Raw genomic sequence first — 26376 nt, 5'->3', positions numbered from 1 at the left:
TTCCCTTAAATAGAATTTGCCCATTATTTAGGAAGATTCCTGTTTCCTCTTGGTGTACGATTGGCGTGTGTTGGGTCATACTACAGGATTGTCTGGGGATGATTTTTTGTTTTTTTTTCACATGATTTGTTCACTGTAATGACATCATTTTGGACTCTTCCTTAATTATCAAATAACTTTATTTAATTCTTTAAGAGAAAAACACACACACATAATGAGACATCAAACAGATGAGGTTTTTTGATCGAGTTTGGACCTTGTGTGTGTTACAGCAGTCAGCAGAGCAGCTTACAGAGCAGCCATGAGGACGACTCGACACGCTACCTGAGCCCTAACGCCCGGGAAGACAGGTACTTTAACAGTGTGTGTGTGTGTGTGTGTGTTTGATACCAGATTCACATGTTAATCACAGCACTGTTTTTTTTTTTTTTACAAGAGTGCACTTAGTAAATCTTAGGGTGTGTGTTGTTCCACTCCTTCTGAGTGATGTAGTAGTTTGATATGTCCATTAGAGGGCAGTAATATATCACCCTCTCCTGCACACACCAGTCACACTGCAGACTGTAATTAATTCATTGATTATTAGTAGTCAGGCCTTGTTCTGTTTTTTCTGTCCATTATAAATTCTATCCTCCATCTCCACACACACACACACACACACACACACATTCCTTTTTATGACCTCATAGAAAGTTGTTTACCTCAGCAGATTCCCGCATACCACATGTTATTCACTGTGTGTCTCACACACACACTGCTTGAACCACACACACACACACACACACACACACGCGCGCGCACACACACACACATGTTGTACTGGAACCTCTCTTTTACACACACACACTGTGTTACAGTGTGTTATAGGTGTAGTGTGTTACAGTGTGTTACAGTGTGTTACAGTGTGTTATTTGTGTAGTGTGTTACAGTGTGTTATTTGTGTAGTGTGTTACAATGTGTTACAGTGTGTTATTTGTGTTGTGTGTCACAGTGTGGTGTAGTGTGTTACAGTGTGTTATTTGTGTCATGTGTTACAGTGTGTTACAGTTCGTTATTTGTGTAGTGTGTTAGTGTGTGTTACAGTGTGGTGTAGTGTGTTACAGTGTGGTGTAGTGTGTTACAGTGTGGTATAGTGTGTTACAGTGTGGTGTAGTGTGTTACAGTGTGTTATTTGTGTCGTGTGTTAGTGTGTTATTTGTGTCGTGTGTTAGTGTGTTATTTGTGTAGTGTGTTACAGTGTGTTACAGTGTGTTATTTGTGTTGTGTGTTACAGTGTGTTATTTGTGTAGTGTGTTACAGTGTGTTATTTGTGTTGTGTGTTACAGTGTGTTATTTGTGTAGTGTGTTACAGTGTGTTATTTGTGTCGTGTGTTAGTGTGTTATTTGTGTCGTGTGTTACAGTGTGTTATTTGTGTTGTGTGTTAAGGTGTGTTATTTGTGTAGTGTGTTACAGTTCGTTATTTGTGTCGTGTGTTACAGTGTGTTATTTGTGTAGTGTGTTACAGTGTGTTATTTGTGTTGTGTGTCACAGTGTGGTGTAGTGTGTTACAGTGTGTTATTTGTGTCGTGTGTTACATTGTGTTACAGTGTGGTGTAGTGTGTTACAGTGTGTTATTTGTGTCGTGTGTTACAGTGTGTCACAGTGTGGTGTAGTGTGTTACAGTGTGTTATTTGTGTCATGTGTTACAGTGTGTTACAGTTCGTTATTTGTGTAGTGTGTTACAGTGTGTTACAGTGTGGTGTAGTGTGTTACAGTGTGGTATAGTGTGTTACAGTGTGGTGTAGTGTGTTACAGTGTGGTGTAGTGTGTTACAGTGTGGTGTAGTGTGTTACAGTGTGGTATAGTGTGTTACAGTGTGGTGTAGTGTGTTACAGTGTGTTATTTGTGTCGTGTGTTAGTGTGTTATTTGTGTCGTGTGTTAGTGTGTTATTTGTGTAGTGTGTTACAGTGTGTTACAGTGTGTTATTTGTGTAGTGTGTTACAGTGTGTTATTTGTGTAGTGTGGTACAGTGTGTTATTTGTGTCGTGTGTTAGTGTGTTATTTGTGTCGTGTGTTACAGTGTGTTATTTGTGTTGTGTGTTAAGGTGTGTTATTTGTGTAGTGTGTTACAGTTCGTTATTTGTGTCGTGTGTTACAGTGTGTTATTTGTGTAGTGTGTTACAGTGTGTTATTTGTGTTGTGTGTCACAGTGTGGTGTAGTGTGTTACAGTGTGTTATTTGTGTCGTGTGTTACATTGTGTTACAGTGTGGTGTAGTGTGTTACAGTGTGTTATTTGTGTCGTGTGTTACAGTGTGTCACAGTGTGGTGTAGTGTGTTACAGTGTGTTATTTGTGTCATGTGTTACAGTGTGTTACAGTTCGTTATTTGTGTAGTGTGTTACAGTGTGTTACAGTGTGGTGTAGTGTGTTACAGTGTGGTATAGTGTGTTACAGTGTGGTGTAGTGTGTTACAGTGTGGTATAGTGTGTTACAGTGTGGTGTAGTGTGTTACAGTGTGTTATTTGTGTCGTGTGTTAGTGTGTTATTTGTGTCGTGTGTTAGTGTGTTATTTGTGTAGTGTGTTACAGTGTGTTACAGTGTGTTATTTGTGTTGTGTGTTACAGTGTGTTATTTGTGTAGTGTGTTACAGTGTGTTATTTGTGTAGTGTGTTACAGTGTGTTACAGTGTGTTATTTGTGTAGTGTGTTACAGTGTGTTATTTGTGTTGTGTGTTACAGTGTGTTATTTGTGTAGTGTGTTACAGTGTGTTATTTGTGTTGTGTGTTAGTGTGTTATTTGTGTAGTGTGTTACAGTGTGTTACAGTGTGTTATTTGTGTTGTGTGTTAAGGTGTGTTATTTGTGTAGTGTGTTACAGTTCGTTATTTGTGTCGTGTGTTACAGTGTGTTATTTGTGTAGTGTGTTACAGTGTGTTATTTGTGTCGTGTGTTACAGTTCGTTATTTGTGTCGTGTGTTACAGTGTGTTATTTGTGTCGTGTGTTACAGTTCGTTATTTGTGTCGTGTGTTACAGTTCGTTATTTGTGTCGTGTGTTACAGTGTGTTATTTGTGTCGTGTGTTACAGTGTGTTATTTGTGTCGTGTGTTACAGTGTGTTATTTGTGTAGTGTGTTACAGTGTGTTATTTGTGTAGTGTGTTACAGTGTGTTATTTGTGTCGTGTGTTACAGTGTGTTATTTGTGTAGTGTGTTACAGTTCGTTATTTGTGTCGTGTGTTACAGTTCGTTATTTGTGTCGTGTGTTACAGTTCGTTATTTGTGTCGTGTGTTACAGTTCGTTATTTGTGTCGTGTGTTACAGTGTGTTATTTGTGTCGTGTGTTACAGTTCGTTATTTGTGTCGTGTGTTACAGTGTGTTATTTGTGTCGTGTGTTACAGTGTGTTATTTGTGTCGTGTGTTACAGTGTGTTATTTGTGTCGTGTGTTACAGTGTGTTATTTGTGTCGTGTGTTAGTGTGTTATTTGTGTCGTGTGTTACAGTGTGTTATTTGTGTCGTGTGTTACAGTGTGTTATTTGTGTCGTGTGTTACAGTGTGTTATTTGTGTCGTGTGTTAGTGTGTTATTTGTGTAGTGTGTTACAGTGTGTTACAGTGTGTTATTTGTGTCGTGTGTTAGTGTGTTATTTGTGTCGTGTGTTAGTGTGTTATTGGTGTAGTGTGTTACAGTGTGTTACAGTGTGTTATTTGTGTTGTGTGTTACAGTGTGTTATAGGTGTAGTGTGTTACAGTGTGTTACAGTGTGTTATTTGTGTTGTGTGTTACAGTGTGTTATTTGTGTCGTGTGTTAGTGTGTTATTTGTGTAGTGTGTTACAGTGTGTTACAGTGTGTTATTTGTGTTGTGTGTTACAGTGTGTTATTTGTGTAGTGTGTTACAGTGTGTTATTTGTGTAGTGTGTTACAGTGTGTTACAGTGTGTTATTTGTGTAGTGTGTTACAGTGTGTTATTTGTGTTGTGTGTTACAGTGTGTTATTTGTGTAGTGTGTTACAGTGTGTTATTTGTGTCGTGTGTTAGTGTGTTATTTGTGTCGTGTGTTACAGTGTGTTATTTGTGTCGTGTGTTAAGGTGTGTTATTTGTGTAGTGTGTTACAGTTCGTTATTTGTGTCGTGTGTTACAGTGTGTTATTTGTGTAGTGTGTTACAGTGTGTTATTTGTGTTGTGTGTCACAGTGTGGTGTAGTGTGTTACAGTGTGTTATTTGTGTCGTGTGTTACAGTGTGTTACAGTGTGGTGTAGTGTGTTACAGTGTGTTATTTGTGTCGTGTGTTACAGTGTGTTATTTGTGTAGTGTGTTACAGTGTGTTACAGTGTGTTATTTGTGTTACAGTGTGTTACAGTGTGTTATTTGTGTTGTGTGTTACAGTGTGTTATTTGTGTAGTGTGTTACAGTGTGTTATTTGTGTAGTGTGTTACAGTGTGTTACAGTGTGTTATTTGTGTAGTGTGTTACAGTGTGTTATTTGTGTTGTGTGTTACAGTGTGTTATTTGTGTAGTGTGTTACAGTGTGTTATTTGTGTCGTGTGTTAGTGTGTTATTTGTGTCGTGTGTTACGGTGTGTTATTTGTGTTGTGTGTTAAGGTGTGTTATTTGTGTAGTGTGTTACAGTTCGTTATTTGTGTCGTGTGTTACAGTGTGTTATTTGTGTAGTGTGTTACAGTGTGTTATTTGTGTTGTGTGTCACAGTGTGGTGTAGTGTGTTACAGTGTGTTATTTGTGTCGTGTGTTACAGTGTGTTACAGTGTGGTGTAGTGTGTTACAGTGTGTTATTTGTGTCGTGTTTTACAGTGTGTCACAGTGTGGTGTAGTGTGTTACAGTGTGTTATTTGTGTCATGTGTTACAGTGTGTTACAGTTCGTTATTTGTGTAGTGTGTTACAGTGTGTTACAGTGTGGTGTAGTGTGTTACAGTGTGGTATAGTGTGTTACAGTGTGGTGTAGTGTGTTACAGTGTGGTATAGTGTGTTACAGTGTGGTATAGTGTGTTACAGTGTGGTGTAGTGTGTTACAGTGTGTTATTTGTGTCGTGTGTTAGTGTGTTATTTGTGTCGTGTGTTAGTGTGTTATTTGTGTAGTGTGTTACAGTGTGTTACAGTGTGTTATTTGTGTTGTGTGTTACAGTGTGTTATTTGTGTAGTGTGTTACAGTGTGTTATTTGTGTAGTGTGTTACAGTGTGTTATTTGTGTAGTGTGTTACAGTGTGTTATTTGTGTAGTGTGTTACAGTGTGTTATTTGTGTTGTGTGTTACAGTGTGTTATTTGTGTAGTGTGTTACAGTGTGTTATTTGTGTTGTGTGTTAGTGTGTTATTTGTGTAGTGTGTTACAGTGTGTTATTTGTGTAGTGTGTTACAGTGTGTTATTTGTGTTGTGTGTTACAGTGTGTTATTTGTGTAGTGTGTTACAGTGTGTTATTTGTGTCGTGTGTTAGTGTGTTATTTGTGTAGTGTGTTACAGTGTGTTATTTGTGTCGTGTGTTAGTGTGTTATTTGTGTCGTGTGTTAGTGTGTTATTTGTGTAGTGTGTTACAGTGTGTTACAGTGTGTTATTTGTGTTGTGTGTTACAGTGTGTTATTTGTGTAGTGTGTTACAGTGTGTTATTTGTGTAGTGTGTTACAGTGTGTTACAGTGTGTTATTTGTGTAGTGTGTTACAGTGTGTTATTTGTGTTGTGTGTTACAGTGTGTTATTTGTGTAGTGTGTTACAGTGTGTTATTTGTGTCGTGTGTTAGTGTGTTATTTGTGTCGTGTGTTACAGTGTGTTATTTGTGTTGTGTGTTAAGGTGTGTTATTTGTGTAGTGTGTTACAGTTCGTTATTTGTGTCGTGTGTTACAGTGTGTTATTTGTGTAGTGTGTTACAGTGTGTTATTTGTGTTGTGTGTCACAGTGTGGTGTAGTGTGTTACAGTGTGTTATTTGTGTCGTGTGTTACAGTGTGTTACAGTGTGGTGTAGTGTGTTACAGTGTGTTATTTGTGTCGTGTGTTACAGTGTGTCACAGTGTGGTGTAGTGTGTTACAGTGTGTTATTTGTGTCATGTGTTACAGTGTGTTACAGTTCGTTATTTGTGTAGTGTGTTACAGTGTGTTACAGTGTGGTGTAGTGTGTTACAGTGTGGTATAGTGTGTTACAGTGTGGTGTAGTGTGTTACAGTGTGGTATAGTGTGTTACAGTGTGGTGTAGTGTGTTACAGTGTGTTATTTGTGTCGTGTGTTAGTGTGTTATTTGTGTCGTGTGTTAGTGTGTTATTTGTGTAGTGTGTTACAGTGTGTTATTTGTGTTGTGTGTTACAGTGTGTTATTTGTGTAGTGTGTTACAGTGTGTTATTTGTGTAGTGTGTTACAGTGTGTTACAGTGTGTTATTTGTGTAGTGTGTTACAGTGTGTTATTTGTGTTGTGTGTTACAGTGTGTTATTTGTGTAGTGTGTTACAGTGTGTTATTTGTGTTGTGTGTTAGTGTGTTATTTGTGTAGTGTGTTACAGTGTGTTACAGTGTGTTATTTGTGTTGTGTGTTAAGGTGTGTTATTTGTGTAGTGTGTTACAGTTCGTTATTTGTGTCGTGTGTTACAGTGTGTTATTTGTGTCGTGTGTTACAGTGTGTTATTTGTGTCGTGTGTTACAGTGTGTTATTTGTGTCGTGTGTTACAGTGTGTTATTTGTGTCGTGTGTTACAGTGTGTTATTTGTGTTGTGTGTTACAGTGTGTTATTTGTGTAGTGTGTTACAGTGTGTTATTTGTGTAGTGTGTTACAGTGTGTTATTTGTGTCGTGTGTTACAGTGTGTTATTTGTGTCGTGTGTTACAGTGTGTTATTTGTGTAGTGTGTTACAGTTCGTTATTTGTGTCGTGTGTTACAGTTCGTTATTTGTGTCGTGTGTTACAGTGTGTTATTTGTGTCGTGTATTAGTGTGTTATTTGTGTAGTGTGTTACAGTGTGTTACAGTGTGTTATTTGTGTAGTGTGTTACAGTTCGTTATTTGTGTCGTGCGTTAGTGTGTTATTTGTGTCGTGTGTTACAGTGTGTTATTTGTGTCGTGTGTTACAGTTCGTTATTTGTGTCGTGTGTTACAGTTCGTTATTTGTGTCGTGTGTTACAGTGTGTTATTTGTGTCGTGTGTTACAGTGTGTTATTTGTGTAGTGTGTTACAGTGTGTTATTTGTGTCGTGTGTTACAGTGTGTTATTTGTGTCGTGTGTTACAGTGTGTTATTTGTGTAGTGTGTTACAGTTCGTTATTTGTGTCGTGTGTTACAGTTCGTTATTTGTGTCGTGTGTTACAGTTCGTTATTTGTGTCGTGTGTTACAGTGTGTTATTTGTGTCGTGTGTTACAGTTCGTTATTTGTGTCGTGTGTTACAGTGTGTTATTTGTGTCGTGTGTTACAGTGTGTTATTTGTGTCGTGTGTTACAGTGTGTTATTTGTGTCGTGTGTTACAGTGTGTTATTTGTGTCGTGTGTTAGTGTGTTATTTGTGTAGTGTGTTACAGTGTGTTACAGTGTGTTATTTGTGTCGTGTGTTAGTGTGTTATTTGTGTAGTGTGTTACAGTGTGTTACAGTGTGTTATTTGTGTCGTGTATTAGTGTGTTATTTGTGTAGTGTGTTACAGTGTGTTATTTGTGTAGTGTGTTACAGTTCGTTATTTGTGTCGTGTGTTACAGTGTGTTATTTGTGTCGTGTGTTAGTGTGTTATTTGTGTAGTGTGTTACAGTGTGTTATTTGTGTCGTGTGTTAGTGTGTTATTTGTGTAGTGTGTTACAGTGTGTTACAGTGTGTTATTTGTGTCGTGTATTAGTGTGTTATTTGTGTCGTGTGTTAGTGTGTTACAATGTGTTATTTGTGTCGTGTGTTACAGTGTGTTATTTGTGTAGTGTGTTACAGTGTGTTATTTGTGTAGTGTGTTACAATGTGTTACAGTGTGGTGTAGTGTGTTACAGTGTGTTATTTGTGTAGTGTGTTACAGTGTGTTATTTGTGTAGTGTGTTACAGTGTGTTATTTGTGTAGTGTGTTACAGTGTGTTACAGTGTGGTGTAGTGTGTTACAGTGTGTTATTTGTGTAGTGTGTTACAGTGTGTTACAGTGGGTTATTTGTGTCGTGTGTTAGTGTGTTATTTGTGTAGTGTGTTACAGTTCGTTATTTGTGTCGTGTGTTACAGTGTGTTATTTGTGTAGTGTGTTACAGTGTGTTATTTGTGTCGTGTGTTACAGTTCGTTATTTGTGTCGTGTGTTACAGTTCGTTATTTGTGTCGTGTGTTACAGTGTGGTGTAGTGTGTTACAGTGTGTTATTTGTGTCGTGTGTTACAGTGTGTTATTTGTGTAGTGTGTTACAGTGTGTTATTTGTGTAGTGTGTTACAGTTCGTTATTTGTGTCGTGTGTTACAGTGTGTTATTTGTGTCGTGTGTTAGTGTGTTATTTGTGTAGTGTGTTACAGTGTGTTACAGTGTGTTATTTGTGTCGTGTGTTAGTGTGTTATTTGTGTAGTGTGTTACAGTGTGTTACAGTGTGTTATTTGTGTCGTGTGTTAGTGTGTTATTTGTGTCGTGTGTTAGTGTGTTACAATGTGTTATTTGTGTCGTGTGTTACAGTGTGTTATTTGTGTAGTGTGTTACAGTGTGTTATTTGTGTAGTGTGTTACAATGTGTTACAGTGTGGTGTAGTGTGTTACAGTGTGTTATTTGTGTAGTGTGTTACAGTGTGTTATTTGTGTTGTGTGTTACAGTGTGTTATTTGTGTAGTGTGTTACAGTGTGTTACAGTGTGGTATAGTGTCTTACAGTGTGTTATTTGTGTAGTGTGTTACAGTGTGTTACAGTGGGTTATTTGTGTCGTGTGTTAGTGTGTTATTTGTGTAGTGTGTTACAGTGTGTTATTTGTGTAGTGTGTTACAGTGTGTTATTTGTGTCGTGTGTTACAGTTCGTTATTTGTGTCGTGTGTTACAGTGTGTTATTTGTGTAGTGTGTTACAGTGTGTTATTTGTGTCGTGTGTTACAGTTCGTTATTTGTGTCGTGTGTTACAGTGTGTTATTTGTGTAGTGTGTTACAGTGTGTTATTTGTGTCGTGTGTTACAGTTCGTTATTTGTGTCGTGTGTTACAGTGTGTTATTTGTGTCGTGTGTTACAGTTCGTTATTTGTGTCGTGTGTTACAGTGTGTTATTTGTGTCGTGTGTTACAGTTCGTTATTTGTGTAGTGTGTTACAGTGTGTTATTTGTGTCGTGTGTTACTGTTCGTTATTTGTGTCGTGTGTTACAGTGTGTTATTTGTGTCGTGTGTTACAGTGTGTTATTTGTGTCGTGTGTTACAGTGTGTTATAGGTGTAGTGTGTTACAGTGTGTTATAGGTGTAGTGTGTTACAGTGTGTTATAGGTGTAGTGTGTTACAGTGTGTTACAGTGTGTTATAGGTGTAGTGTGTTACAGTGTGTTAGATTTACAGTGGGTTACATTAACACAGTGCATTACAGAGGATCAGTGCGGTGCAGAAGTGTCGTATGTTCTGGTGTGTTTCACCCGTCACCTGACTTATTGAGGTACAGTGTGTTAGTGTATGACTGGAGTATAGTGTTATAGTTCAGTGTTACAAAGGTACAGTATGTTATAACAGTTGTGGAGTGTGTTATGTAGGTACACTGTAGATGGGTACAGTTATGTTACAGCGTTAGTGTGTTACAGTGTATTACAGGTGTGATTGCACAGTCCCAGTGTGTTACAGAGGTTCAGTACTATGTGTTGAAGTTAGTGTGTTATACTTTAGTGACATTTACAGCATTTGGCCGGCGCCCTTATACAGTACAGAGCGACTCCCATTTTATCTTATTATGCATCTGAGCAGTTGAGGGTTAAGGGCCTCGCTCAAGGGCCCTACAGGGGGCAGCGGGGCGGTGCTGGGGTACCGAACACCTTGACCTTTGAGCCACCCCTGCCCTGGGTACAGATTTAATTCAATTCAGTTTTATTTGTATTGCGCTTTTAACAATTAATATTTGACACAATTAAAAGAATTAGTTAAGTTTGTATGAGATGTGAACGCGTATGAATCAAAATGATAAGACTGATAAGACACAGTGTGTTGCAGTCATACATTGGGCTAGTGTGTTATAGTCTTGTTTTGTACTGTATATACAGTGTGTAACAGCGGTACAGTGTGTAACAGAGGTACAGTGTGTAAGAGAGGTACAGTGTGGGTCTCTGCACACACAAATCCTTCAGTATAGCATACTGTTTGTAAGACACTGTATCACTGTTACACACTCCACATCTGCACCACATTGTACATCTGTAATCAACTTTAACACACTGTAGCAGGCTCTGTCCACACACACTCCCTCATCCATCATGCATTGTGCGCTTCCTGTTTCTGCAGCTCTCTGCATGTGTGGCTCATTATCGCTGACAGCAGCCTGAGCGCAGGTGGAGAGATGAGCTCGCCAAAGCTAGAGGAACTGGGTCAGAGAGGGAGAGATAAAGTGTGAGAGGGAACGAGAGAGAGTGAGGGAGAAAGAGAGAGGGGGGAGTTTAGGGTGATGAGGAGCTCGGGGGGTTTTGTTTGTTGACTTGGGCATCATGGTGCAGAGCCGGGCTCTGGGCGGGCTCCTGTGCGTCTCGCCCGTCAGGTTGCGCTGTCACCCACGAGTCTCTACGCTCAGGAGGAGACTGCACTTCCGCAGGAGGATGTGAGTACACTCGTCTCATGCTCGTCTCATGCTCGTCTCACACTCGACTTCGCTTCATCTTTCTAGTTCTTCAATCGTGGTTGGAAAATTGGTTGGAATTCTTCATCTCGTGCATAAACACAGTGCTGTATCTGTGAAGACCGTGAGAGTTTTATGCCAGTGCATGGACATAAACATGCTCTGCGTGGTTTTGATTCAGAACCATTCTTGTTTCTATAGTAACAGTTCATTCGGTTCAAGAAATCGGTTTCATTTATGGAAGGAGTCTCCAGTTTTAGCATTTTGTTGCAGTTATACTGTAAGAGGTTGGAACAGGATAAACAGTAAAATATTGTACTCAGTGCACCAACAACTCTTCACCGCTGTTGTTGTCATTCTTTTCCTATAACGCCGCAACACAGAGTGTGTGATTGCTTGCAACTTTTCCTTTTTGTTGTTTTATATTTATACAGTACTGTATATGCGCACTATTACGTTGTCCTCAGTTCTTCTCGGTGCTAATGCTGAATGAACAAACCACGACCCCGCGGTGCACTTTGTGCACATCGGAGATGCAGAGACGAATCCGACACTAGAGCTGCGTAGGTGAAGCTCGAAGAAGCCGAGATCTGTGATAAATAAGTCATGCAGGTGCTGGACGACTTTATCCAGGGTTGCAGGCCCGCATGAGTAGTTTAACTGAAAAATGCACTTGATTGAAGATTTTTAAATATCTCACACGTTCCTGAGTTCTACCACAGTGCTAATTGTTGGCTATTTCATTCGGTACGATCTAAAAAAAAACTCTAAAAATTAGAGATTTGCATGTACTGTACGAGGAGACGCTGATTGTCGGTAGAATGCTTGTACATGTGCGAAAAAAACCCCAGTTTGTAATTTATTTAAAATACCTTGTCTTTGTCGCAAAACATCTGCCGCAGGTTTGGAGGCAGAAAGTCCAAAAAAAAAAAAGCAGTTCCTGGTTTAACCACCAGGTGCTGCTAAGATTCAGATTCAGTCATAAATAAGAGCAACTCCTTAACCTCGCCTTTAAATAACATGAGCTTTCCTATTTCCAAGACAAACATGATTCAGGGGTCAAAGTAATATGGTCCTCTGTGTGTGTGTGTGTGTGTGTGTGTGAGAGAGAGAGAGAGAGAGAGAGAGAAACCGCAGATGTACTGTAAGAAGATCTTTCTACTCATCAGCATTACTCCAGTCTTCCTCCACGTGCTGCGTGAAAACTGCTCACTCTGCACTCTTATAGTTCACCTGAACGACGTGACTAACGCATGGTTGATGAGGTTCTCTCTTTCTTTCTCTCTCTCATACACACTCACATCTCCAATCCACTTTTAGCTTTTTTTCACATTTCACACCTGATGGAGATCCTAAAAGTCTCGAAAATAGTCTTTTTTTAATATGTTGAACCCCGGGCTTCTCACCTTCCTGTTAGTGATGATGATAAGAGACTCCAGCCAGTAGCTTCTCTGCAAACAGATGAATGAACTAGAAGTGGCTGGAACACCAGTGTCACTTACTATAGTCACTGCGGCCAGAAATAAGGAAGCTCCTGCTCCAAAACCCACACCTTCAAGCTGGACTATTGTTTACAGCTGAGCACATGGACACGGTTAAAGCCTTCTGAACCAGAGGTATGTTTGGAGGAGTAAAGTGTTCAACCTCGAGAACACTGTAGCGGCTGTTAAACATGGTGGTGGTAGCATCATGTCTTAAAGCTGTTTTTCCTCCCAGTGGAACTGGATGGAATCATGTTGGATACAGGCTGAGGCCTACCTCAGAATTCTTCATCAGAACCAGAACAACGACCCTAAACCCACATCAAGAGAGAGCGCGTAAGAGTGAGAGAGAGAGAGAGAGAGAGAGAGAGAGTGTCCCACATGAGCATGAAAGAACAAGGTGATGGCTGCAGGAGAAATAGAGACAGAGAGAGTGAAAACAGAAGATAGTGTGTGTGTGTGTGTGTGTGTGTGTGTGTGTGTGTGTGTGTGAGAGAGAGCTGCAGCAGTCTCTAGTTACATGGCAGATGATTCACTGTAAAGCTTCAGACTGACGTTATCTAAGAGCCCTATCTGATCCTGCACCATCTCAAACACACACACACACACACACATATTCCAAGCCACGCGTCCTCTCACACACACATCTGTTTTTCCTCTGTCCTCCATCATGAAGCCTCAGTAAGTGACCTCTAAAGCTACTGTGTGTGTGTGTGTGTGTGTGTGTGTGTGTGTATGTGTGTGCACGTGTGTGTGTAAATCCAGGCCACACATCTCGACTAATTTTCATCTCATGCTGTCTGTCACGTTCTATAATTACTTAGATAATTAGCTCGCTGGATATTCACTTGGGTGATAAAAGTTTCTCACAGGTTCTTCAGACGGTTCTTGACAGAGTTGGTTAGAGTGAAAGAGTGGAAAGAAGCAGAAGATCAGGAGGAGAGTGAGGAATTTCCACCACAGTGCTGCCGAATCCTGGATTCTGATTGGTCAGAAGGTGTTGATTGATTTACTCTGAAAGACGTGCAGGCTGCTATTGAACTCACAGCTTTCGTATGTTTAGGACGAGCTCATTCACAGACCCCAGCTCCAAGGTCTTGGTGAAGAGTGTGCGCTTTGCACTTTCTCTGAAACGTGACGCGGTGTGTGTGTGTGTGTGTGTGTGTGTGTGTGTGGCTTGTTAGGGTCAAGGTAAAGAAAAGAAGTGTGGCTGATAAAGAACAAACGTCTGTTTCTGGCTGCCATGACGTAAGTGAGAAAGTGAGGAAAATAACTAGTTTTAAGGACCAGATGAAAAGAAAAGAAATAAATGATAAATAAAGTGTAAAATAAATAGAGAAAAAAGTAAGATGTGGAGAAGAGAGAGAGAAAAAGAGAGAGAATCAATGATGGAGCTGTCCATTCAGCACCACAGCAGACTGTTGCTACAAAACATGTAAATGTGTGTGTGTGTGTGTGTGTGTGTGTGTGATTTTTTTTTTCTTAATCATTCTGGCATTGTGATATTACAGTAAGGTAAAATATGCAAATGAGCTAATAAAAATAAATAAATAATAAATAAATAAATAATCAAATCCTGAGCATTGAGGTTCTCGCTTTCCCTGAGTGTGTGTTGCAGAGTGTGTGGGGCGTGTGTGTGGCTGCAGCAGGGACAGTGACTCAGCACATGCACTGTATGTCGGTGCTCTCTTGGGTTAGAACATCAGGACGCACGCAGACAGACACCAACACACACACACACACACACACACACACACACACACACAGGAACGTAGATGTGTTTCCCGAGTGCACTGATTATCCTGCTTTAAAGGATTAGAGGGCCAGCTGTTGGCCTGATTGAATTTGCTATGACACACACACACACACAGACATACACTCACGCACACACACACACACACACACAGACACACACACACACACACACACACAGTGGTCCTCTATCAGGCAGTTTTCTCAATGATCACGAATAGGCTTAGAGACTCTGCTGCACTAGAGAGAGAGAGAGAGAGAAGAAAGGAAAGGAATGAGAAAAGCGATTGTATGGACAGAGAAACAGAATGTGAGAAAGAGAGAGAGAACCTGATTCGTGTGATTGGCTACCCAGCAGACTGTGCAGAACAGAAGGAGGAGGGGCTTCTGTCAGACCGAGCATGCTCAGTCACCATCAGAGACCGGCGAGATCAGCTCAGGCTTTTATCTGCAGTAGGACGAAGTGTGTGCAGGAGGCTGCGTTTTGGCGAGTGTGTGCATGTGTGTGTGCGCGTGCGTGCGTGCGTGCATGTGTCGGTGCGCGTGTGCATGTGTGTGTGCATGAGCACACACTCCTGGAGGTTATAAGGAGTGAGTGATGCGCTAGTAGGGGGCGCGTTAATCCCAGGCTCCCTCGCTCCGGAGCGAGGACGAGCGAGCCGAAAGGAGATACGATGCCGCGGATTTAGGACATAGCTCACTGCACTAATGAAAGGCTTCAAACTCGCCTGGTAAGACGCATTCACCTGGACATAACCTGGCATTACCTAGCATGACCTTTCATCTCCTGGCATGGCTGACGATTACTAACCATAACCTGGCAATGCTAGTCGTACAACAGCAAAACTTGCTCAGTCTATGGCATGTCCTGTGGCCTTACCTGTTATAACCTGTCATAATCTGTTATAACCTGCCATAACCAGTTATAACCTAGCATGATCTAGAATTACTGGCAAAAAAAGAACCTTTGGCATGAAAAAACATTTATCATAAACTAACATAGCTCAGCATAACCCGACATAACCTAGCATAACTTGTCAAAACCTTACATAGCTCAACATAACCTGGCATAATGTACGGTAGCATAGCCTGTCATAACCTAAGATAGCTCAGCATAACCTAATATCCTAGCATAACCAAACATGACCTGTGATAGCTCAGCATAACCTGACATGAGGTAGAATAACCTTTCATAGCATGATATATCTCAGAATAATGAGACATAACATGTGATTACCTGTTATTGCCCAGCATAACCTGACATAACGATGCATAACCTGTCATAACCTGATATCTCGACATAACATAGAACCACCTGTACTATTATCTATCGTGAGATAGCTCAACAAAGCAGCATAACCTGTCACAACCTGTGCTAGCACAGCATAACCAGACATGATGTAAAATAACCTGGCATAGCATAACCTGTCACTAAGTGTGATAGTTCAGCATAACCTGTCATAACATAGCATAACCTGTCACAACCTGTAATAGCTTGGCATAATCTGACATAACATACAGTAGCATAACCTGACATACCTAGACATTTTTTTTATATATTTGTATAGGCATAAATAATTAGGGTGATTGTTTAAAAACAGATGTGCCTTTGCAAAAAATAACTTGTTCGGTTGTTTGTCCCTTGTACTGTGTCTCTGGACATTTGTCCACTCACTCACGCTCACACACATACTGTACACACACTTATTACTGTATATACAATATTTTGTAAATATTGTTTGTTTTTCTGTTTTTTGGTGCACCTTTAGTTAACTTTATTTGTTGTTCTTTTTGTATAATACACTTTCGGTTGGTTTAATTAATTGCGTGTTCATCTGTTTTGCTCATCTGATTTTACCGCAACCCCATCACAGAGATAAAAGACCTCTAATTAGTGTAACTTCATTTAATATTAAGTTATCTGATCGTTACATATTGGTGCCCCGTGTAGGGTGTAGGTGTAGGATCTTTTTTAAATTGTTTCGGGGTTGTTCGCAAAGCGAAATGGAAAGGGACGTTCAGATCAATATGGCCGCCCTAGAGGCACAGGGATATGTACAAGATGCGGTAGACTTTACGGTAGGCTCTTATGTAACCCGTCGTAATCCCTCGGCCAAGATAACATCGGTATTAGGTTCACCATAAACAGGGAAACCAGTTTTCAGCAGGCCGTGGATGCTTTTTAGGCAGAGCTGGAGAGCTACTTTCAGGAGGCCTTAGAGAAGCTGGAGAAGGCGGTTACCTTTTTTTTACGGAGATATGCGATGTGGGAGACTCAGTTGAAGAAGCTACATCTCACTAGCAGCCCACTCTCCACAGACTATAGGCCTGTACCCCGGCGTCATCGCACCTTTCTGCGCTGCAATCACCCAAGACTCCAGACGCAGCTCTGCGGCTAGACGTAACACGCCTAGTAAGCAACGTGACCCATGACATCCCTCCATCAGTTACAACGCCCCTTATTTCATCTGCCTTCCCCCACAGTTATGTCGAACGCTTCCTCTTTCGATGCTCGCTCACCTATCCACCTAAAGTTCTCCTCGTTTGGAGGCTCCTCTGAGACAGAAGACATGCTACACTTCATTGAGCAGTGTGGGAATTATCTGGAGATCAGGCCACTTGAGCATGGAGCTGGTCGGAACCCTCAGCGCAGTACTTCGAGGGCCCGCTCTGAGCTGGTAGAAGGCAGAAAAGTCCAAGGTAAAAGATTGAGAGTCTTTCAGAGAGGCGTTCATGGCTGCATTTCGTACAGAAGACTACCTTACTGAAGTAGAGGATAAATGAAGGTCACTGGTACAACAGCCGGGACAATGCCTGAGAAACTTTGCCTATGACTACAGGGCCCTTTGCCTGAAGTGGAAGCCTGACATCTCAGAAGAGGAGCTGCTCAGCCGCATCCTTAACAATATAAGCCAGATACAATAATACCCGGAGGAAAAATGCGCACTTTTAGCCGGGCGAACTGGTTTGGCATAAGCTGCACTCACACTCCTCCATCCAGGCAAAAGTTATCTGCTTAGCTAGCGCCCAAGTGGGAGGGACCAGCAGATATAAAAAATTAAACAGGGTCAATAAATTCCACTATGTCTTGGGGCACCCCATGAAAAGCACCATGGTTTTTATGTGGTAAATTTGAAGCGCTATTACGGATGCTCTCCCCTGATGCCGGAAGCTGGGAAGGGGGAACTATGTAGTGCGGCCACATAAGTTTTTTTTATATATTACAGTATAGGCATAAATGATTAGGCTGATTGATTAAAAACAGTTGTGCCTTTGCAAAAAAGAACCGATTCAGTTGTTTGTCCCTTTTACTGCGTTTTGGTTGCCTGCCTCCCCGCTCGCAAGACACTTTCCGGTCGCAAGAAGACAGAGGTGATGCAAGAGGTCACCTGACCTAGTTTAAAAGGACGCCGGGAAAACAGAGCGGAGGAGTAGTTATGGTGAACCGGCGCTGGTGTTGTTATTTACTGTGGACGAGAGAAAGGAGAGACTCCCGAGGATCACATTCGTGCGAAGAATTAAAAGAATTATCTTCGACTGGACATATTCCCAGGACTTCTCACCCTCCGTCGCCAGCTCCCCGGGTTGCATTAACCCCGGTGAGACCGAGCCATCTCTCCCCATACACACGAACAATAAGCCGGACTCTGTATATTTATCTACTCACTCACTCTCACACACATACACACACAGATTATTGTATATATATTTTGTAAATATTGCTTGCTTCTTGGTTTGGTTGTGGTGCACCTTTTTTGTTCACTTTACTTCTTTTTTTGTATACACGTTTGATTTATTTACGTGTTTGTGAATTGAGAAAGATCTCTCAATATGTGTACCTTCAGTTGATCCAAATGTAGCTGATCGTTACAACCTGACATAACGTAGCATAACCAAATATAACCTGACACAGCTCAGCTTCACCTGATTTACTTTGGAATAGGCTAGCATCACCTACCGTAACTGGTAACTGGTACGTAATGTGACATACAGTAACAGGATGGACTCAACCTGCTTAAAGATCAAAACTGTTTGTCATAACCTGACATACTGTAATAATCTGGTGTAACCTAGCATGACCTCTCGTAAAATGTAGCCTAATTTGAAATACTTTAACCACGTAGTCAGCCATAAATTGTAAGAATTGTTCTCATTTATTATAACACGTGAAGCTTATTTTAATCTGCCATTAAAATACAATTTATAACAATTTATCCTATAATTTGTTCTAATTTGGTTTTTAATGTAAATTTAACCAACCTGTTTTAACCTGATCATAAAAAACTAGCATAAAGTAACACTTAATCATATCTTGTTATAAAAATATCTCATATCTTATTGTAACATAAATTAACCAAGCATAAAAGTCTATAAAAAAAAACTATCTGTAATAACTTAAAGCGTAAAAGAACACCGTCACGTTTTTGTCACAAAGCCTAGCAAAGATAAATTTTTTCTAAGCTTTTATATCTAATGCATCATAATAATTTTTTAACCCAGCATCATTTAGCGCTCTATAATAAAACCTTGACTAAGCTAGCATATTTTGCTAGAAAAACTAACTTAACCCAGTATCACCTAGCATAATCTGTCAGGACATAAACTAGCATAACCTATATCCTTTTCTTGTCATAATGATAAGTGACCAAACCTAGCATACCCGGTCATATTTTATTTTAGCGTTGGTTGATGTAGCGTGGTGTAGCATAACCTAGTAAATAGTAAAGGCTAGCCTGACCTAGCATAACCTGTGACACTGAAAGCCTTCCACATCCCTCCTCTGCTCTGCTCTGCTCTTCTTTCCTTTCTTTTTAATGTCTGCTAGGACTGCAGTATTACTGCTACTTTTTTGTTGTGTGTGTGTGTGTGTGTGTGTGTGTGTGTGGTGAGTTTGCTTCCTCCTGCCGGCTGGTGGGTATTTTTAGCGCCTAGCTTTGCCATGCCGCAGGAGGAGAGCAGCACCGTTAGCAGTGTAGGAAGCAGCCGGTGACCTCCTACCCTTCCTTCCTGTTCTTCCCTCCTTCCTACCTGTGTTCCCTTCATCTATCTATCTATCCATCCATTCAGCTTTTTGGCAAATTTAGCTGTGTTCACTCGATGATTAGAGCATTTGTTTACAATACACATGGTGTAATGAGTGCTCGACTAGCATGGCTAGCACTTAACTCGGTGGTTATATAAAGCTCGGCTTCATTTAGAATGACTGTGTGTTTTTCCAGTTTAGACGGAGATTAGAGTGACTCAGAGTGTTTTACATGTTTCGGATGTTGGTTACAGTGTTATGTAGTATGGATGTGAGAGGAGAGTTATGATGATGCAGTTTTTATTCATCCTGAATTTAAATATTGGTCTTGCTGATACGTTTGCTTTCAGGTTCAGGTGGGTTCTGTGGGTCGGTTTCGTCTGAATCTGTGAACTGTGTGACTCCAAGTTGATGTATTGATCTGGACGTTCCCAGAGTTCTGGGAAACAAAAGTCTAAGCTACAATTATTTAGCTTGGAAGGCTCCCATGTGGAATGCTAAAATTTTACACTAAAGAGACAATGAAATAAACTAAAAGATAACTGTCATAAAAGATTGTTTATTATAAGTGGTCTTCAAGTCAAACTGGGACTTCACAGTTATGAGAGTAAAAACTTAAGTGAAAATTTATTTCTCTATATAATCTCCTGCTACACTAATGCACTTACCCCAGTGTTTTACTAGTGCTCGGATACCATTAGGGTAGAAAGTTGTCTCAGTACGCCAAAGCCATGATCTTCACGTCTTAAACGCCGGCCTCCCAGAAACTCCTTTAATGTCTTTTCCAAAACATAAGTCTTGGAGTGAGGTCAGGACTGCACGGGGGACGCGGCAATAACTCCCAGCCAAGTTCCTGTAGTGTGCAAGTGGTGTTGGTGAATGATTGTGTGTACAGATCCCACAGACAGATGCGGCTCTTCCGCAAGCATCAGGCCTTCCACTTGCTAAATGTTGATGGGAACGACTGCAGTGGGCTCTGAGCCACCTTGGCTGGGATCATTATTTCTGCACTTATGGCTTTCTGTAAAATATTGGCACCATTCAGATGTTTTTTACTGTGGCTAACAAGCGCATCAACGTACTGTGCTCTTCTGTTAGTCTTTTGTTAATGTCAATTGCTTTTAAGCCTTCATTCACCAGATGGCTTATCACAAGGCCCGGTTTAACTTGAACACCCCTCATATGTAATAAACATTGGCTAATATGCCATAGAGTCTCAATACCCACATACTATTTTGTGAAAAGTCACCTAACCGCTAATAAGCTACTGTACCATAACATAGATTAGTATATACTCAAGCATGCTTGCCTGACCCACCATAACCCAGTTAATCCACTTCGAGGACTCCTTAAGGGTTTATTGGATAATTACGGCTTATTAACTTCCAGCAAGGGAACCCTTTCTGATAGGAAACCACTTTGTTGTAGGGTTTAAGAATTCCTCCCTAACAGAAGCGTGTATTGCGGGCTTGTCTCTGCAAATCTTTGTGTGTGACGCGTCACTTTACTGACGCAAGCCGCGTCTATGATTTTCCGATCAGATCCTGGAAACACATCGATTAATCCACAGTGACGTTTGCTGCATTGGCTTATTGATGTTTCATTCAATTCAGTTTCACACAACGCGCAACAACAACACGGCACCGCTGAAATCTCTCCACTAATCATCACTCATCCTGAATCTCGATCTTTTTGCTCCTTTAACAAGCGAGAGATTCCAGAAGAACTGTGTCCATATTTGTCAATTTCCTGATGATTACATTTGCCTTTTAGTCAGACAGAACCTCAGGGTTTGGACAAGGAATTGTTTCTCTGCCAAATACATCATGAAATCACACAGGAGATCTTTGCTGGACGTTTAAAGGTTCTTTCAGGGGTTCTTTGCTTGGATAATTAGTCTACTGTGTTAGATCTTTCTAAAGGTTCATAAGTTTTTGAGGAACCTTGTTTTGAGAGTACACACCAAGCAGTGAACAAAATCCTAAATGGCTGATTAATTGTAAGAGGAAATAATTAGCAATAAATAAAGTTCATGGCCTGTTAGTACATCCATTCTGAGGGGGTCTTGAAGGGTAATTAAAGGTAATAAGCATTGTTAATCTTCTCCCTCTTCCTTCCCAATCATCCCAGTTCTGGCCTGCTGCACCTTTCCCCTCACCCACATGGCTGTGGATTATGATCAGGGATTATCCCAGGATTATTTTGCAGACTCGTGTTTTGACCTCCAGTGCTCACTTTGAAACGAAGGATTCTGAACTAAACTAATTGCTTCAGGATCATGTACGATATTGTGTATGATCTCAACTTGTTGCCTTTTAACTCTTTACCCTGGATTTCGATGTTATAATATAATGTTATTCAGTGAGATTAATCCTAACGAAATACAGATCTACAGCAAGTAGAAGGCACTAGAGATATGGGAAAATCCATTCAGTAATGTATCGTGATTATATATTAAATGTATATAGGTCTGCATTAGTGGTGGTATAGTGGTTAGCACTGTTGCCTCGCGCCTCTAGGGTCCGGGTTCGATTCCCATCTCCGTGTGCGTGGAGTTTGCATGTTCTCCCCATGCTTGGTGGGTTTTTTCCCACAGTCCAAAGACATGTAGATTGGGTTAATTGGCGTTCCCAAATTGCCCATAGTATGTGTGTGTGCCCCGCGATGGATTGGCAAGCAGTATAGTTGATGAGTGAGGTTTGCATTTAGGGTGGTCAAGTGTTTTCTCAGAATGTGATGTGGTCAGGATGCAGGAGTGAGCAAGTGGTCAGGTAAGAGGATGAAGAAAGCTGTCTGTGAGCCTTGTAACAGTCTGAAGAGCTAATCTGGTCCTGACTTCAAGTGAACTGTGGATGAAAATGGCTTCTCATTTGCCGGATTCCTGCGTGACGACATGCTGTGCATCCAACATCTGCATGAGTGTTAATGTATCAACCCCTGGCAAGTATAATGTACGGAACTGATTATATATAATGTTGCAAACCCAACATTCTCACGGGAGCGGATTCAGGCCAAGGGTGAGTCAGGGTGGCAGTAGGTTAAAGGTGACCTATTATACAAAATGTACTTTTTAGCCATTTTTAGCTATTTTCAGTGTGCGTCCAATAAAAACATAAAAAAAATCTAAAAAATTTTTTTATTTTGTATTTGCCAGACTTTAAATGAACCAGCTAGATTTTTCCCCAGTCTGACCTCATATAGGAAGACCCCGCCCCCTGAGTTTGTTGTTAAGCCCTGCTGTTGTCTGGGTGTTGTGGCTCAGGAGTAGCTCATTTACATAGACACTGAAACAGCACGTTTGAAGAAGGAGTGAAAGAAAGAAAGATTAGGGTATAAAACATTATTATGATATGGGACCTTTAAATTAGAATGATAGTTTCTTTATCATGTTGGAAAAGTTCATTTGTTAGAAAATGTCATGGGCAGGTGGAGACGACTATAAGAGTTTGTGCGAGACTGAAATAGAAACGATCTGGATTGCATATCTGGATTGAAGATGGAGCGATGTCGCTGAGGTTGAGGAACTGTCAGGGCCAGAATTCATGCCTAGACATCTTAATTCCATAAGGTCCACTGTATCCACGTACAGTATAATGTACTATAAGCTGCTCGTGGTGCGTTCGAGACCTCATGACATGACAGAGATCTGACCTCAGCCGTGGGAACTGTGGGAACTGTGGGAACGAGCGCTTATTTATATACTGGCTTTATTTTCTCTCTCCTCTTCACTTCCACTTCAACACATTTTCACTTCCCTTTTTTTGCCCTGAAGATTTTAGGAAGCAAGAAGACTTTGAATAAACCGCACTTGTTCTTGTGGACTTTATTGTTGTGTTTCACTCAATTTATATAACAACGTAAGAACACACTTTGACTCCATAAACAAATCCATGAAAGTCTACATTATAAAGAAGCCTTTAAGCCACAGGCTCCTAGACTTCATCCTGGAGAACCCGGTTCCCGGCACTTTTCAGTGTACCAAGATGTTCTAAGACCAGAATCAGGAACCTGTGAGTATATTGAAGGATCGTTCTGATTGGACGATAGAGAGAAGGAGCGAATGCACGAGGTGATGGAGCGCGTGAAGGTGTCTGTGTGCAGGGGCGACTGCTAGTGCTGACATCAGCAGCTTCATTCATGAATAGCATTGATAATGAGTGCAGTGGGAAGCAGAAGTGATGCAGGACGAAAGACGAGAGAGAAAGGAGAAAGATCCAAAATTCGTCTAATTGGATGAGGATGGAGATAAAAAACGGCAAAACATGAAGGCATGAAGCCGTGAGGCAGAATTAATAAGCAGGCTTGTGTGAGGCAGCACCGCTCCTCCTCCTCCTCCTCCTCCTTCTTGTCCTCCTCCCATCACCCCATCCTCCTCTCGCTGGATGAATGAAGCAGGGAGAATTTCTGCTTAGCCCTTCATGGCTTCCAGGTTTGTCCGCATCTCTCCGTCTCCCTTCATCTCATCGTTTCTTTGCGTCTGCATTAGCATTAGAGGTTTTTTTTTTTCTCTCTTCATTAGCGTCAGTCTTGCAGCATCTCCCCAGGGTCCACGTTCAGCTCGGGAGGCGTAAAGAGCACATCGGAGCTCAGGGTGTGATTAGCATGTGTTTCTGATGAGGAGACACATTTTTGTTGTTGTTGCTGTTGTCGTCTTGGAATATTCGCACTGGTGTAATTAGAATGTGCCACTTTGTTAGAGGGTTTGCGGTAGGCGTGCTGCTCTGGCAGTTACACTAGCTTGGCGATATCCTGGATCTTCGTGCCATCCTAAAATCCTACAGCAATGTTAGCGAACATGACTCTTGCACGGCTGGAGTATTTCTCTGGCTTACACAGCAACTAAGTTTTTTTGATTTCAGGGTATTTATATATTAACAGCATTGTTTTTAACAGCATTTATTTTTTATACGGAGATAATCTTTTTAAATTACTGAAATACGGTTTCAGTTAGGTTTAAAGTCTGAGTATGAGAGTAACAGTGCGGTCTATTGAAATACATACAGTACAGTACCTGATGCACACAGTCAACAAAAATATTAGAAAAGTAAAACAATAAAAAAAACAGAGATAAAAAAAAAAAAAAAACAATGCAAACTTTTACTGCATAAATAATTAGATTTGGAATTGAAGAAAACATTACATTACATACAACTGACTTTCCCTTGAACTATTTTATTTTATTTTATTTATTTTTCTTTTCTTCACATTTTTTAATCTAGTTACATGGTCACAGATTATTTGCATTCATTGCACAAGACCAATAAAAAAAAAATAAACAAAATTCAATGACAAAAAGCCAATTTTTCATTATTATTATTATTATTATTATTATTATTATTCAGTAGGAGTAGTATAAGCAGTAGTATAATACTTCTTGAAAATGCCTAAATGTTGTAGTATCATTATTTTTTTTCTTCGTTTTTATTTTATTTATATATAAATTTATTTTATTACATTTTTTACTCTCATTCACTCACTCATCGTCTATACAGTACCGCTTTATTCTGTATTCAGGGTGGAGGGGACCTGGAGCCTACCCCAGGAGACTTAGGGTACAAGACAGGGTACACTCTGGACAGGGTGCCAAATCGCAGGGCACACACACACACACACACACACACACACACACACACTCTCACACTACAGGCAATTTGAGAATGCCAATTAACCTAACCTGCATCTCTTTGGACTGTGGGAGGACACCGGAGAACCCAGAGGAAACCCACTAAGCACGAGGAGAACATGCAAACTTCATGCACACAGAGACGGAAATCGAGCCTTAAGGTGCAAGGCGACAGTTCGAACCACCACACCACCGTGTCGTCATTTACATTTTTCATTTAATGTCATTTTTATTCTATTTAGATTTAGACAGTTTCCAAGCCTTGTTACTTGGACACAGGCTGTTTGGCTTATTCATAACACAAGACTTATTAAAGAAACATTAAAGAAACACACAAGAAGATTAAAAGAATTAGATTTAAAAGAAAAAGATTTAAAAAAGCCAATTTTCATGCATTCTTCCTCTTATTATTATTATTATTTAGTAGTAGACGGAGTATCATTGTTTTTTTTAATTCAATTACATTTTAAATGATCTATTTTATTTATTATGTTTTAATGTAAAATTAATTCTATTTTATATTATTTATTAATTTTATTTTATTTTTATTTATGTTGCTTATCTCCAGTTCCTGGTCTCAGTTTCACATTCACATTCCCAGAGTTTACCAGGACTGTGCTCACACCACCAACCTGAAGTCACTCTAATGATATTCTTCACCCTAACTTGGCACAGATCTGATTTTCTATGGCTGTCTGAACGCACAAATCAGATGTTTTTCAGCTCGGATCGGATTCACTTTGGTCCTAGATTTGATACGTATCAGATACGTGGTGATGTGAGTTGAGTAAGAGCGGGCAGATTGGAGTTCATGTGACTTGTTGCTTCTGGCAGCGCAGGGATTTCATAGCAGCGCTAGCAACAGCTGCTAAAACAAGTACATGGGGCGTCTGACTCTCTTCCTTCTTCAGGGTATTAAGAAATCCAGCCGACTAACGGCTCGCCGGCATCCAGAGCAGAACACATGCACGTTTAGTTTTTGCAAAAATCCCATCCATGGTTTTTAATGAATGCAAACTCGTGATGTGTTTTAACCAGACTGTGCGCGCGAAGACGTATCGGTGTATGCACGCGTGCCGTTTCAGTGGACAGACGCATCAGATCAAAGTCACTTGTAGTTATGAATGTGAATCGTCATGACACACAAATCTGATCTGAACAAAGAATCTGAATTGAACAACGTCGCTTGTAACGGAGATAAAATCAACACACATTACAATGTCTTTTGTCCTTCGTCCTTCAGAGACTCGGCTTTCCAATAATGAGTGAAAATTCATAGCATCTGAATGCACAGAGAGGGAGATTGTTTAACTCCTAACGTGAACTGAAAAAAAATAAATAAAAAGTGTGAAGATCGAGGCTGGTTTCCCTTGGCACTGGAAATCACTCTAGCTGGCTTTGTCCGCAATATTCGACTCAAATTAAGAGTTTTTAGACCTAAAGCAGTGCTACGCGTTTTCCAAACGTCTGCTGCATCATCGTCTCTACCGTCCCGCACGACGCTAACCGAGCCGCGCGGAAGGCGATCCTCTAATCTAACGTTACAGGAAGCTCGCATTACTCTAATGGAGTTTAATCTTAGTGCGCTGCGTCTCTCCGTCAGCCCGGCCCCGAGGCTCCGAGTCCCTCCACTGCGAGAGACGCGTGTCATAAATGACCCGACGGAGCGTTCCAGATCCTGACCTTTGGTGCTGACACTGATTGTGGTGGAGGAAAGGTGAGGGAAAGGTCAGCGCTCATCTGACTGATGACTGTGGGTGTGTGTGTGTGTGTGTGTGTGTGTGAGAGAGAGAGAGACAGAGACAGTGCAGATAATAT

General features: G+C 40.7%; 1 protein-coding gene across 7 annotated transcripts in view; it reads left to right on the top strand.

The window, feature by feature from the left end:
* gramd1ba (GRAM domain containing 1Ba) overlaps positions 1-26376 on the top strand; it is a 57592-nt gene that overhangs the window by 9054 nt on the left and 22162 nt on the right. For 6 of the 7 annotated variants that reach the window (XM_053515847.1, XM_053515842.1, XM_053515843.1 and 3 more), the window contains exon 2: positions 273-350. Coding sequence is in view for 5 of the 7 variants with exons in the window: in XM_053515842.1 (XP_053371817.1) it covers positions 273-350 (78 nt within the window). In the remaining 2 variants the exon portion in view is untranslated. Of the gene's footprint in view, positions 1-272; positions 351-14605; positions 14644-26376 lie in introns of those variants that run through there. The other variant, XM_053515846.1, reaches the window with a different exon arrangement.

The sequence above is a fragment of the Clarias gariepinus genome, chromosome 17 (genome assembly GCF_024256425.1).
Source record: "Clarias gariepinus isolate MV-2021 ecotype Netherlands chromosome 17, CGAR_prim_01v2, whole genome shotgun sequence".
In the NCBI taxonomy this organism is placed as follows: Eukaryota; Metazoa; Chordata; class Actinopteri; order Siluriformes; family Clariidae; genus Clarias; species Clarias gariepinus.
Note: the sequence above shows the minus strand (reverse complement) of the source record. Positions and strands in the feature narration are given on the sequence as shown.